We start from the raw sequence: 13,727 nt of genomic DNA, 5'->3' as shown, positions 1-13,727 counted from the left end.
AGAGATAATAAATGGAAGGAAATATTCACAAAATCTAAATCAGAAAAAAGTGTAAAATCTAGAACATCAGAAGAATGCCTACCAACCAACAAGAGAAAGAAAGCAAGCCCAACAGAAAAAATGGTCAAAAAGATGAATAAGCAACATACATAAGTGGAAACCCAAAAGGGTAACAAGCATATGAAAAGACAGTTCAGCTCATAAGTAATCCAATAAATGCATACTGAAACAATGAGATTTTACTATATACTCAACAGAGTGGCTAAAAGTAAAAGATTGAATAATATTTTTGAAGAAGAATTAAAATGGCCTCACTTAGGCTAACAGATTGCTTACTTTAATGCTTGCCCTTGAAACAGTCAACTAACCGGACTGACTACTCACAGCTCCAGGCCCACTGTTAAAACTAAAGGTATTAATTTTAATGTTTCTACTTTATTCCAGTAATCGAAAGTAATAATCATGCTTAGTTTCTGAGCTGTTTTCCAAGGAGAAGGTCATGGAACTATAACCTTACAAAATATATCAAATTACCAAAAAGACCACGCCGTGGATAATTCCAAGATAAAAAGATTGAAAAAGTGACAACCGCTAGCCTCTATAGAATTGGTCGCCTGGAGACATCATGACACCACTCTAAGTCTTATGACAAGAAAATGATTCTGTTGATTGTTATCAATGTTTTATTGTTTGAGCTATGGCTATATAATCACCCTACCCCATCCCCAAGGTGGGTTCACAGTTTTGAAGGCACTAGCCTGCTGTGAGTCCTCTTTGCCTGGCAAAGCAATAAAGCTGTCTCTTTTCTTCTATGCTCTAAGACCCTGTCTCTGAGTTTCAGTTTGGCTCATCAGGGACAGGGGCTGATCTTTCGGCAACAATATCAATTGTCAGTGGGACTATAAGAACTCTCATGTTCTACTGATGGGCATATAGATTGATAAAGCTATTCTGGAAAACAATTATTAAATATTTAGTCAAATTAAGTACATATACACCTGATGACCCTGTAATTCCTCTACTGAATCCATTACCCAAAGAAATTCTCATTCAGACCCATAAAGTGATATGTGCAAGACTGCTCATTCTTGTGGTGGTGGAGGGGAACAGGAAATATAATCACAATGTTCATCATGAGGATAAGGAGGTAGACAAAACTTGGTGGTACTACATGCAGTAGTTAGAAATAATGCAATCAATTATCAGTTAGTAATATATCTTAAACATAGTAGGAGGCAAGAAACAAGAATGAGATCTTTAGCAAAGCAACATTTTTCAAATTAAAAATGTAAGCACACAAAAAATACACACACATAACAACATATCTTTTAAAACACACAAGAAGAATGGCTCCTTCAGGGAAGCAGAGGAGTAAGAATTCCCTGACAGTTCTCTCTCACAAATAGCTAGTCTAGGAAGAATTCAAATCATTCAAAAATGGGTAAGAAAGAAATCAGCACAGGCAGCACAGGATCCGTACAATACAATGAGGAAAGAGAGAGGGAAGGATGAAACATGAAATGAAACAGAAAGCAGTTCAAAAAATTTAAATCCTCTAGAAAAGAACTAGATGATTCCTCTCTAAGGAAACTGCTCTCCCCAACAAAACAGCCTAGTCTGGCTCAATCACTTAATAGTAGAACCCATTAGTCAACAAGCTGTGTCCAGGCAGAGAGTTAGTTTCCTGTCAGCAATTTAATGTTCCACTCTTGAATACAAAAAGGCAGGCAAGGATCACCAGACTTTTCACGAAAGTCATCTATACAAAACATATACAGGAAAAAAAAGTCTAAGAAGCAATAAAGGGAACAGAGACAACATTCAAATTAAATTATAATAATCCTCAGAGGAAAAAATAAGAAAATTTCTCATCTGAGTGTCTTCTACAATAAATATAGAAAGTCCCATATCAAGGTACATAATCATAAAATTTTCAAAATACGTAAGACAAAATAAGGTCCCAAAATCTTTAGAAGAGTTTAGAAAAACAGTAACATACAATGGGCCAGGATTCAGATAATTGAACTCAGCAGCATCACCAGAATTTCATGTACAATGAAGCAGTTATAGTTTGGGGAGAGAACTATTTCCAACCTAGTTTTACTCTTAACTATGAATTAAGTATGAAGGTAAAGACATTTGCAATCTCTTAAATTTACTTCCTATGCTTCCCTTCTCAAGATGCTGTAGAAAAATGGGTTCCTTCAGTGGGGAGGTGGAGGAATCAAGATAGAGACATGGGATTCAAGGAAAATGGAATGTGACACAGGAATGATGTGAAGGATAATTCTTAAGATGAGACCCTAGAAAGCAGCAAGCCTCTACTGGAGAGGATGGAGGAATCAAAGAAAATGAAACTGATCACTGCGTATGTGATAAAAACTAACTATGAAGGTAGTTTGATGGATATCCATGCTTAGAAAGATGTGTCAAAAATCATAAACATAAATAGTTACGAATGGATAGCTGTGTATCTGGCAGAGGGTTTGGAAGTGAATTAGCAATAGAAACACAGATCAATTAAACAAAACAAAGTAATGATTAACCCTAGTAAAAAACAAAACAGAAGACTGAATAATAACGGAAATGTAACCATAATATATTATATAGTTCTTATGTGAGTTATACAAAACCATGATATAAAAACTGAATACAGATTTTTATGCAAAAAGTGTGATAACTATAGGAGAATGGGAAGGGAAGATGTGTGAGTGGTGTATACAGGGGGAAGGGGAGGAGCTAAATATTGGAATTGGAGTGGGATTGGATCCAGGACCCACCAAACCCCTAATCCCTTCCACTTACCGCTACCCCCAGGATACCAAAATCTCTGGATTCACAGTTCCCTTACATAATATGGGGTAGTCTTTGCATATAACCTAACATCCTCCGCATACTTTTAAAATCATCTCTAATCACACATAACACCTAAAACAATGTAAATGCTATGTAAATAGTTGCCAGTGAAGGGCAAATACAAGTTTTGCTTTTTGGAACTTTCTGGAATTTTTTTTCCCAAGTATTTTTTATCCAGAGTTGGTTGATTCCACAGATGTGGAACTCGTGAATATGGGTACTCATGCTAAGTACCATGCTAAGAAGTTAAATGAATAAGAAAGGGGGATTAAATGTCTTCAATTATAAGGAATGAAGTTATCACTTTACATTTTAAAACCAGGTAATGTCAATTCTCTACACTGAATTTTGGAAAGAATTACGTTATACCAATTGATTTAGAATGGTTTCCACAACTGTCATTAAAAGATGTAGTATTCCAGGGTTCCATTTCCGTGAACAGATGATGAAAAGGAGTATCTCTAAATACAATCATAAGATCATAGAAAGAGTGTGGAAGACAAGGGCAGGTAAGGAAAGGAAAAGCAAGACAGGTATTTATGAATACTTGTATATATATAAATACCTATGTGAAAAGGACCATGTATAAGTATGCCAGTGAAATACAACTATATATATGGCAATACCTGCAGAAATCCAAAAAATCAGTCAAACTGTCAATGGTGGCTGAACCTGGGAGCCAAGATTTCAGATAATTTTCTTTCTTTCTACCTCTGTCTTAAAGGTTTTTACTTTTTTTGGTTTTTTGCCGTAACAATACTTAGGTATTGGCTTAGCAGAGCATTCATTGGCGTAGTTTGTATTTCTGCAATAAGAAAATCCATTTTCATGAAAAAAATTTACCTAAAAAAAGGGTTACCACAGTATTTGTTACTCAGGAAGTAAGTAGGCAATCTATATTTTTCATTACTTGATTTTATTTCATTAGTCTGAATATTCAAGATCTAATGATAAGAAAATTCTGGCTTTTAGTTGGTGGTTATTTCAATCTAGCTTCTTTAAGATTTCATCTAAAGGTAATGTTATACCTTAATATACCAAACTTCCATTCCTTTATAAAAATTGTCTTTGACACCTCACAGAACAAAGCTGAAAAAAAATGATCTATGCATATAGATGTGTTAGAAGTATGAATTCCTTTTACCTACTTTTCTTTTTGAATATTTCAAGTACACACATGCATGTGGTTAGCCTTTTGTGGGGGTTTCAGCAGGCAGCAATTTCATAAACTTTTGAGAATCTGAATATTCAACATGTAACCACTGCATTTACATGTTTACTAAAGGTAAATGCATCTTGACAATAGCAAAAGCATCTCTTCTAAACTTAACTTCTTTCTATCAAGAGAATTACTCTGAACTTAAGGTGAACATGGGAATTAAATTTGTTTCAACATGATGAACTCTCACTCTCAAACTTCCCTTCACATTTTAGAAACTACATCTCCATAGGTTTTTTTTCCACTTTGGGATAGGCTTCAGTGAGCCAGTAGCTCTCTTGACTACAGAGTTTTACCTCATCCACTGATTTTTGATGACAGAAATGATGAAACTACCTGATGTCACCAGGCCTTCTCTTCTTGCACTAGAGTAAGACTTTACAAAAGTAGTAGTTACTCAAATTCATAGAGACTAATAGTAAAATCACAGGAACTCAAATTTATGGAAAGTACATGGTGGTTGCCAAGAGCTGCAGAGAGGTGCTGTCGGGGAGTTATTCAATGGATATGAAGTTTCAGTTTGGGAAGATGAAAAAATTCTAGAAGTAGATGGTGGTAATGGCTGCACAGCAATGTGAATATACTTAATGTCACTGAACTGTACACTTAAAAATGGTTAAAATGGTAAATTTTGTGTTAGCTGTTTTACCACAATGAAAACATTGTAGAAATAGTATTTCAGCCTGCTTTGGACTTCAACAAAATGAAAGACTACTGCCATGAGTTTAACTTCCTAGCCCAAGTCCTATCACTTACACTCATTCTCATCAACTCTATAAAATACTTAGGCAACTCAGATAAAAACAAGTGATGGGGAAAAACAGCAGCTCCTTTATCTTGATTTATTTCTCTTATTTGCCTAGGACTTCTCCTAAATTAGTTTCCAAATCCCAAAGAAACTCATATCTTGAGGCTATGGCAGGTAGAGTTACCACCGCTGCAAACTTACAGTCCGATTTCCTACTGTCTATGTCAGGAACCCTGAGAATTCCCTAGCAGCCTGAAAACCAAACATGCAACTTCCAGTCTGGGCAAAGGTTTTACAGAAAAATCACTAGATCTAATGACACAGTCTATAGCACTACTCACTCTCCATTCTCCCTTCCTCTAGCCTGAGGTGGCCCCCATCCTAAAATACTCAAATCAGAATGAATTCCCACTAGGAAATTTTTAAAATATCCTCTACAAGATGTCTACTAGTCTGTTCCTCATCCAGTGGGAAGCCCTTTCACCTTTTTGCCTTAACACATACCTGATGATGAAGCTGGAGTCTTGTTAAAAGAGTCTCCATTTGGTCCAGAAGAATACCTATCCTGCAAGAAGGAAGAAAAGACTAGTTTTCTACTTTGAATAGTAAAAATGCACCATGTATTTCACAAATACTAGAAAATTTTAACTGGACTTTGTTCAGAACAATTATAGAATGTAAGATTTTTCTGAGTCACTGAATGTTCCTTTATTAATTACTCCAAAACATCTTCACTTGGAACATTATATGTAAAGCATAGTAATGTATCACTTAAAACAGTGGTCAACAAACTTCAGCCACAAGCCAAATTTGGCGGGCCACCAAATAAAGTTTTATTGGAACACAGCCGCTCTCATTTATCTAGGTACATCTATTGCTGCTTTTGTCTTTTTGAAGGAGGGTTCCTTTTGGATACATGTCCAGGAGTGGGACTACTGGGCCAAATGGTAAGTCTATTCCTAGTCTTTTGAAGAATCTAGTATGGAGATTTCTTTAAAAAACTAAAAATAGTTGTCATATGATCCAGCAATCCCACTCCTGGCCATAAACCTGGAGAAAACTCCAATTCAAAAAGATACATACACCCCAGTGTTCATAGCACTATTTACAGTAGCCAAGACATGGAAGCAACCTAAATGTCAATCAACAAATGAATGGATAAAGAAGTTGTGATATATATGTATACAAAAGAATATTACTCATCCATAAAAAAGAATGAAATAATGCCATTTGCAGCAACCTGGTTGGACCTAGATATGACCATGCTAAGTGAAGTAAGTCAGAGAAAGGCAAAAATCATACTATATCATTTATAAAAATGTGGAATCTAAAATGACACAAATGAACTTACAAAACAGAAATAGACCCACAGACACACAAAACAAACAAACTTATGGTTACCCAAGGGGAAGGGGGAAGAGATAAATAAGGAGTTCAGGATTAGCAGCTATAAGCTTCTATATCCAGAATAGATAAACAAGGTCCTATTATATAGCACAGGGAAGTATATTTAACACCTTGTAATAACCTATAATGAAAAAGAATATACATGTGTGTAACTGAATCAAGGACTCCTATAACCACCAGAAGCTGGAAGAGGCATAGATTCCCTCCTAGAGCCTACAGAAGGAGGAAGCACTGCTGACACCTTGATTGTAGCTTCTGGCCTTCAGAACCGAAGAGAAAATTTTCTGTTGCTTTAAGCCACCTAGTTTGTGGTAAATTGTTAAAGCAGTCATAGGAAACTAATACACTGTACTTCTCCCTGTTGCCCTGATACCCTAAGTTTGCTCCCTCCTCAGAATCTTTGCACATGATATCCTTCTGGGACTCCTTTAGGTCTCCAGCTCATGAGTCATTTGTCTCAGGTAAGCTTTTCCTCTCCACCTGATCTAAATCCCAACACACTTTCCTGATTTTTTTTCCACAGTACTTCTATTTATATTTTATTCTCGATGTGCTTATTCTGTCTCCCCCAGTAAAATACAACTTCCATGATCACAAGCCCCTATCAATCATGTACACTACTATCTCCAGCACCTGGTAAGGCTCAATAAAAATTTACTGAATGAATCACAAGTCATCACATTAGTTATTTTTAGAACACTTAGCTATAAACAATTTATAACCTCTACCCACCCAAATGAATCAATTTAGACATTTCAAATATTTTAAACATAAAGGTTCTCATATACAACTACAAATAACCTGTTTGCATTCTGGTGAACACATTTCTTTTTATCTTGTATGTACACTTATTATTTTTCAATTCTGGAACACCATACTTTTATTTTTTAGGCCTTTCATCTATTTAAAAAATGAATACTTCTATTAACATGGTAAGTTGTGGTTGTTGCTGTTGTTGTTAAATATGGTAGAGTTCTGATCTCAAATACTTGTCAGTTTGCTACTCAAATGAACTTTTATCAGGATAACTTATGAACTCTGCAGATGCTTCTTTCCTGTCCAGTTTAGGGTCCTAAGCAGACAGTTCCATGTGTTCCTTCCCCAGTACTTTAAGGGCCTTTGCAAATATCTTCCATTTTATGCCCAGAATCCCCTGAACTGCATCAGAGTATTACATCAACTTGTATAGAATACAATGATCTCATTTCCTATTTTAGTTTCAAATAAATGATTTCAAATAAAACTGAGACAAACTGTCCAAGTAAACTGACCAGATTGATTACATCAGATAGTGCCACCTAATATTTAAATTTTGAACAAAATACATCTCTTCTCCTTTGATCTAAAACAAAAATTAAAGTCCCAAAATACAGACAATACCATCTTCCATCCCTTTTTCTGATTCATAAGTCTAAGCCAGATCAGCCCATTCACATTCCCAGGTGAAGTCTGGTCCCTTCCTCAGTTTATCCAGCAACAGTTGCCTGGAGTCATCTTCAAGAATTAATGCAGCTTCTTCGGCACCTCCAGAGCTAGAAAACTCCAATTCTGAGTGACACGTACCACACACAGACCTAAAGTTTCAGTGACCTACCAGGTCACACAAGAAAGAGCAAAACACCTCAAAATTTTCAACCATCAAAGCCCAGGAACAAATGTGTCTGTGGCAAGCACTTATAATCTAAGCCCTAATTCCTGTATGTGAGGGAATTTTCCAAATAAAAGTTACTTCCCCAAACAAGAACATTTAACAATCCAAACTCATATTGAAGTTATCAAGTGCAGACTATACCAGAAACCTACTCTCAGGACAGGGTATATACAGAGGAAAAAAGGAGAAAACAAAAGGCTCTCTGGTTTTAGCTCCTCCTGCCAATCTCCATCAGTTGATTAGAATCCTTCAGCCGTAACTGCAGATCCTCCCTCAAAAGGATTCATTTTTCTCTATCCTCTGGGCTAGCATGACCAACATGTCTGCCATCTCTGCAATCTCTTTAGCCTTCTCGCATCTTTTTGTCACTGTGCCCTTGACACCATCATTTAGATTCCGAAGATGAGTCAGAGCACTTCCCTGGGCTTTTTTTTGGATGAACAAATTGTCCATCTCTCACAACTTGCTCCTATTCAGTACATACGATTTAACATGCTCTCAAGTAAGAAACACAGTATCTTCCTACATCTCCTTTATGTCTAGCAGCAGAAATTGCTGGAAATTTTTCTCATGCTCCAGCACTTCAACTTCCTTAGATATGCCAACCCAACGACGTCCAAGCCATTTTCCCCTTTTTCAGAAACTACTGTATGAATGTGAACAAAGATTCCACAAATTTTCTTATCTAAACAATTATTAGAAAATCTGCTATTATTGCTTAATAAAATTATAATTGTAGATGGATTAATTATCTCAAGCTGTTCCCTCTTTAATCACATTGTGAAATGTGCCACAAAAAGAGGCAAATAGATTAGACAGAAGTGATCACTGGGTAAACTCACTCCCATGATCATCTAACAAAAAGCATTACAGCTAACAAGCAAACCCAATATCCTATTACAGTCACCATACTCATCCATTTCAACACTCATCCCAACAAGTTTGCATGCAATGCACAAATGTCTAACCACTGAGATTTATGCACTATCTAACTGCTAGATTATCAAATTTCTCTTAACCTCACATCTTTTACTGTTCTATCCCCAGGTGGTACACTCACTTCAAAAACCAGAATTGGGAAGTTCTAAGAGCTACCAGAATAGTAGCCTATTAGTTCAAAATTATATAAGCTTGTGTCAACATTAAATTCCAAATAAAGATCCTGATAAATACTGAGAAAAGGCTGATCACAGATATTGCTACCAATCCAAGATGGTGTCAGAACCAATATAAATTTAACAAAAGGGAAGTCTAACTGTCTCTTGAAATAGAAATTCAGTTAGAACAACCAATCAGAATAGTGACTTAAAAAGAAAATAGGCTATAGAAAAGACCTCAGATTTCTCCTACATGAAAATGTCATTGTATTCATCCTTAGTTTCTACAGTTCTTATTCAACCACGGCAGTGAAATAAAGCCACTGATTGCGTCACATTCCGTCAAGTCAACTAGGCCAAATAACTAATTGCACAACCAGTACCAGGTGTTAAGTTTTCAGACTAATACAAAAGTATACTACAAATTGGCCCCACACAAATATGTACTAAGAATCATAAGGTAGAATTGTTAACATAAATTAATATTCAATTTAGTATGCTCAATATCAAGAAACAAGATATGCTACTGAGTAGCAGAAAGATTCTGAAAAGATAAATTTGAAAGACTGACAGTCAACTATCCCCAATTTCAGACACTCTATACAATAAATATGCACATGCTACAGTGCACTATACTGTCTGAAGAACACTTAATGAAGACAAAATCTCAGACTAAGAAAAAATTAAAATTAGGTGACTATTAAAATCCAAGTGGAAGAAAGTCTGTACCTGTGAATCAGGCTTTGTATTAGAACAAATCTATTGAAAACCAGGGGGAAAAAGAGCCATAAAATATCCTTTGATCAAGTAATTCTGTTTTTGAAAAAATCTCTTAAGTCAATTTCATTTTTAAGTCAATTTTTCAAATCAAAACTGAAACCCAAGAACCCACTTCATGATTCCTTCTTCTGAATTAATAGTGTAACTCTTCAAAGGTCATTGAAGAAAAATATCTGATGATTTGTACATTTGAAGATCAAGCTGATGTTACCATCTCAATCACCTTAATGTTTTTATCCTGAGACTCTTCCTCGTATAAAATCAATTTTCAGAATTCAAAATGTCACCCAAAACCAAATTATATTTTTCAATTTTCTATATAAGTCTCAGAGACATTCAACATTAGCATAGGCTTGCTTTCACCCATAGTTAAGTCCCAAATCACTGAGATTTAAATTAGGTTGTTAATAATATTACATATATTTTTAATTAGCAAATTACCTCAGAATACTGTATTCTATTTGAGGCTTACCATGCTTCTTCATCATTCCCCATAAGATAGTTAATAACAACCACATGGAGATAAGCACAGCATAATGAAATAGATTGTGTAATTTAGAACTTTCCCAACAGTGATTTTCAACTCGATAAAATCTGTAGCATTTAATAACTGCAAACTTTAAATTTTACTACCTTCTCAAACACAGGAACATAGTAAGACATACGAGGTTTGATTATTTCTGCTTCCCAATCTTCATCTCCCATGGTGGCTTCAAGTTCTAATTTTATAAAAATACAAACACACGTATTTGGCCTTAATTAGATCAGAATCGTATCTTTAAAAGTATACACCCTCATCATTTCACATACACTCCTTGAAACTACTCAATTAGGTGTTGATCCTCCCCAAAAGTTTTTGCAAAAGGGGCAATTAAGCTTTGTTTCTTACCTAGAGACAGCATTTACATCCATCCATTTTTTTCATTAAAAATTAGTTGAACCACTTACCTAATCATTAGCAATCGCCATGTCCCCACTGACGCTTAGGCTTTCCCCCCAAATCTGTTCTCCATCGAAGGGTTCCCAAACCTCTTAGTGGATATTAAAAGCAGGGGAAATTTTTTTTTCAGATATTACTCAAAGTTTCTCCCTTCACACACCTACCTTCAAAAGTAGGTAAGAGATTTGGTTTGGCGTTTTCGATATAGTTTCTTGGTAAGGGGGGCCGGGGGGCAGGGGGGCCCAGGGGCCCGGGAGCCCAAGGCCTTGAAATGTGGCTGGGACTGGAGCGGGGTTAGGTGGCCCGAATGCCTCCAACAAGGGACTAGTTTTGCCAAGGAGCGTTTATACACAAATGGTACTACAACCATCCTTGTTCAGAGAAGAAGCCGCGCAGGGGCTGCTCAGAAAGGTTCCTCCGCCTCATCTGCAGGCCTCGACCCCAGAATTCAGGCACCCACGGTTCTTTTGGACCCTCAGGCAGGAGTCAGAAAGACCCCAAAGGATGGCTTCACACCTCTGCACACACCGTCCATTCTTCGCTTGGCCCAAAGTCCAGCTATTGGGAATCCCCCAAGGTTAGGAGGAGACCGGAGCGGTGAAGAGAGCCCCCAGCCCACTCACCTCTTCACTGTTTCCTCTGCTGGGGTCCTCGCAGGCGCCGACGCCGCTTAAACGGCTGCACGTGCACGACACAGGCTGCGTCATGTGCGCAGCTCCAACAACAAATGGCACCTGGCGAGTAGCGCCATCAGCCAATCAGCGCTCAGGCAACCCGCGTCGTCCCGCCCTCATCTCCAGCCACTCCTACCCTGTTTGCTCGCAAGGCTGCAGTGGCCAGAACCACTAGTTTACTCACAGAGTGGTCCGTTAAGCCTGGAGGTACGAGGCTGGCTGTGGGCCTCTTGTCTCTGGACTTTTGGGTGGGGTCCTCACTCTGAAAAGGCGATAGATTTTTCCCTGTGCAAGCACTGCAAGCCAAAGGAAAACATAAGAGTAGAGGGGTAAAATGCCCTCCCACCTACTACCTCCTTAACTTTCTCTCGTTTCTTACTGCAGTCCCTGGCAGTTGGCCGCTCCGGCTCTTCATTTCTGGGGGATTCCCGGGTGCCTCAACGAATGGCTGAGGCCAGTGGAGGTGTTGCATTTCTCTTTTCCTCTTAATGAGGGCGGGGATGAGACTCTGTCGCACTGATGCTCCAGGAAGCTGTAAAGAAATTAGCTTACTCATACATTTGGGGATCCAACTTTGGGAAGGAAATGCCCCATGATCCAGAAGAAGGAAATTGTGCTGGCATAGGTCTTTTATCAAGGATTGGATTTGTGATCCAACTGTTTTCTATATCCCTAGGGGTACTGGCCAAACCTAAGGGTGATATAAGGTTATATTATTACTTACGCCCTCATTAATCAGGTATCCTTTTTCTGCCCCGCAAAAAGTCAGGGAAACCCTCCATATTTTCCCATCCCTCCAAAAAGCATAACAACGGACAACTTAAAATGTGTAGTTTTCGTTTTTGGTTTTATTACCAATATTTTCCGTTCTTTAGATCTTTGAATAAATTCTTGAATATTTCATTCAATCTGGCACTCAGGTACAGAGGTTGAAGCACTGTATAAACTCACCTCATAATTTTCAGCTCTAGAACCACCATTATTGGTCTGTCTCTTCCATCAAGAATGTGTCAGGACATAGAAAACAAACTTCTCGTTACCAGCGGGGAAAGTGGGTAGGAGGGATAAATTAGGAGATTGGAATTAGCAGGTACAAACTCCTATATGTAAAACAGATAAACAACAAGATCTTACTGCATAGCACAAGGCACTATATTCGATATCTTGTGATAACCTACATAGAAAAAGAATATTAAAAGGAATATATATATATATATATGTATAACTGAATCACTATGCTGTACGCCAGAAACTAAGACAATATTGTAAATCAACTATACTTCAATTAAAAAATTGAAAATAAAGAATATGTCAGGATTTATTTATTTAGCACCAAACTTTGTCAGACTCTTGTCAAGGTGAATTGTTTTTGAAAGATTTTATTAAACAATGGTCAATCCAGAATATACTTTTAAATAATTGTCATTTTTAATAATTTCTATTCTTAAACATTTTTATATCATACCCTTGAGGGGCTAATACCTTCAATCACTGTATACGTGGGGTGGGGGGAGACCACCAATACTCCTTTGTATTTGAATTTGTATATAGGATTCTCTGAAAAATTCACTTTGAATTGAATGTTGTTCTTTCAAAAATTTTTATGTCATGGGAGAATATGTATTAAGTGAAAAGAGCAAAATATGAAATTGTGTAGATAGAATGATAACCCGCTAGATTTTTTTAAGTATGGAAAATTTGAAGGTATTTTCTAAAATGGACATATATTTTAAGACACTTAGCAAAGGAGGAGGGTATAGCTCAGAGGTAGAGTAAAGCCTAGCTTGCACAAGGTCCTGAGTTCAATCCCCAGTATCTCCATTAAAATAACTAAATAAATAAATAAACCTAATTACCACCCCCCCAAAAAAAAAAAAACACTTAGCAAATATTCTCTGCTATTCACTTTTGGGAAGAACAGATTTTTGTTTATTTCAGGTATTGCAATGAAATGATTCTTTGAGAAACATTCAATGACATAATTTTCGAGAGCTAACCGTAGTTAAGAAAAAGTGAACTCTGATGAGAACTGAAGGCCAATACTGAGGAAAGGATGAACAATGGATGAAAATAATATAATTCAATAATTCAACATAAACAGTGAAAAAGGACAGCAATTCAGTAAATACTTGCTCCTTAATGTGTCCCAAGAAAGTAAAGCCACTATATTCTATTCTCTGGTTCCCTCTAACAGATTTTAAATTAATAGTGGAAATAAATCACAACATAGGGGAAAAGCAGGAATTCATTAAGTTGTTAAATAGGCTTTAAGTGAGCATCTACTGTATGCCAGGTGCTATGCTAAGTGCTACAAGTAAAATTAGTCTATCTCTCAAGGAGCAATCTAGTAAAAAC

The 13,727-nt window shown here is 36.9% G+C and overlaps 1 protein-coding gene across 3 annotated transcripts in view; it reads right to left on the bottom strand.

Moving 5' to 3' along the window:
* Positions 1-10,463, bottom strand: part of DDX4 (DEAD-box helicase 4) — a 58,068-nt gene extending 47,605 nt beyond the window's left edge. For all 3 annotated transcript variants that reach the window (XM_045525074.2, XM_074354038.1, XM_074354047.1), the window contains exons 1-2: positions 10,392-10,463; positions 5,328-5,388 (exon numbers count right to left, since the gene is read on the bottom strand). In XM_045525074.2, coding sequence (XP_045381030.2) covers positions 5,328-5,388; positions 10,392-10,463 — 133 coding nt within the window. The remainder of the gene's footprint in view (positions 1-5,327; positions 5,389-10,391) is intronic.
* Between the last annotated feature and the right edge of the window lie 3,264 nt (positions 10,464-13,727).

This window comes from Camelus bactrianus, chromosome 3 (assembly GCF_048773025.1).
Source record: "Camelus bactrianus isolate YW-2024 breed Bactrian camel chromosome 3, ASM4877302v1, whole genome shotgun sequence".
NCBI lineage: Eukaryota > Metazoa > Chordata > Mammalia > Artiodactyla > Camelidae > Camelus > Camelus bactrianus.
Note: the sequence above shows the minus strand (reverse complement) of the source record. Positions and strands in the feature narration are given on the sequence as shown.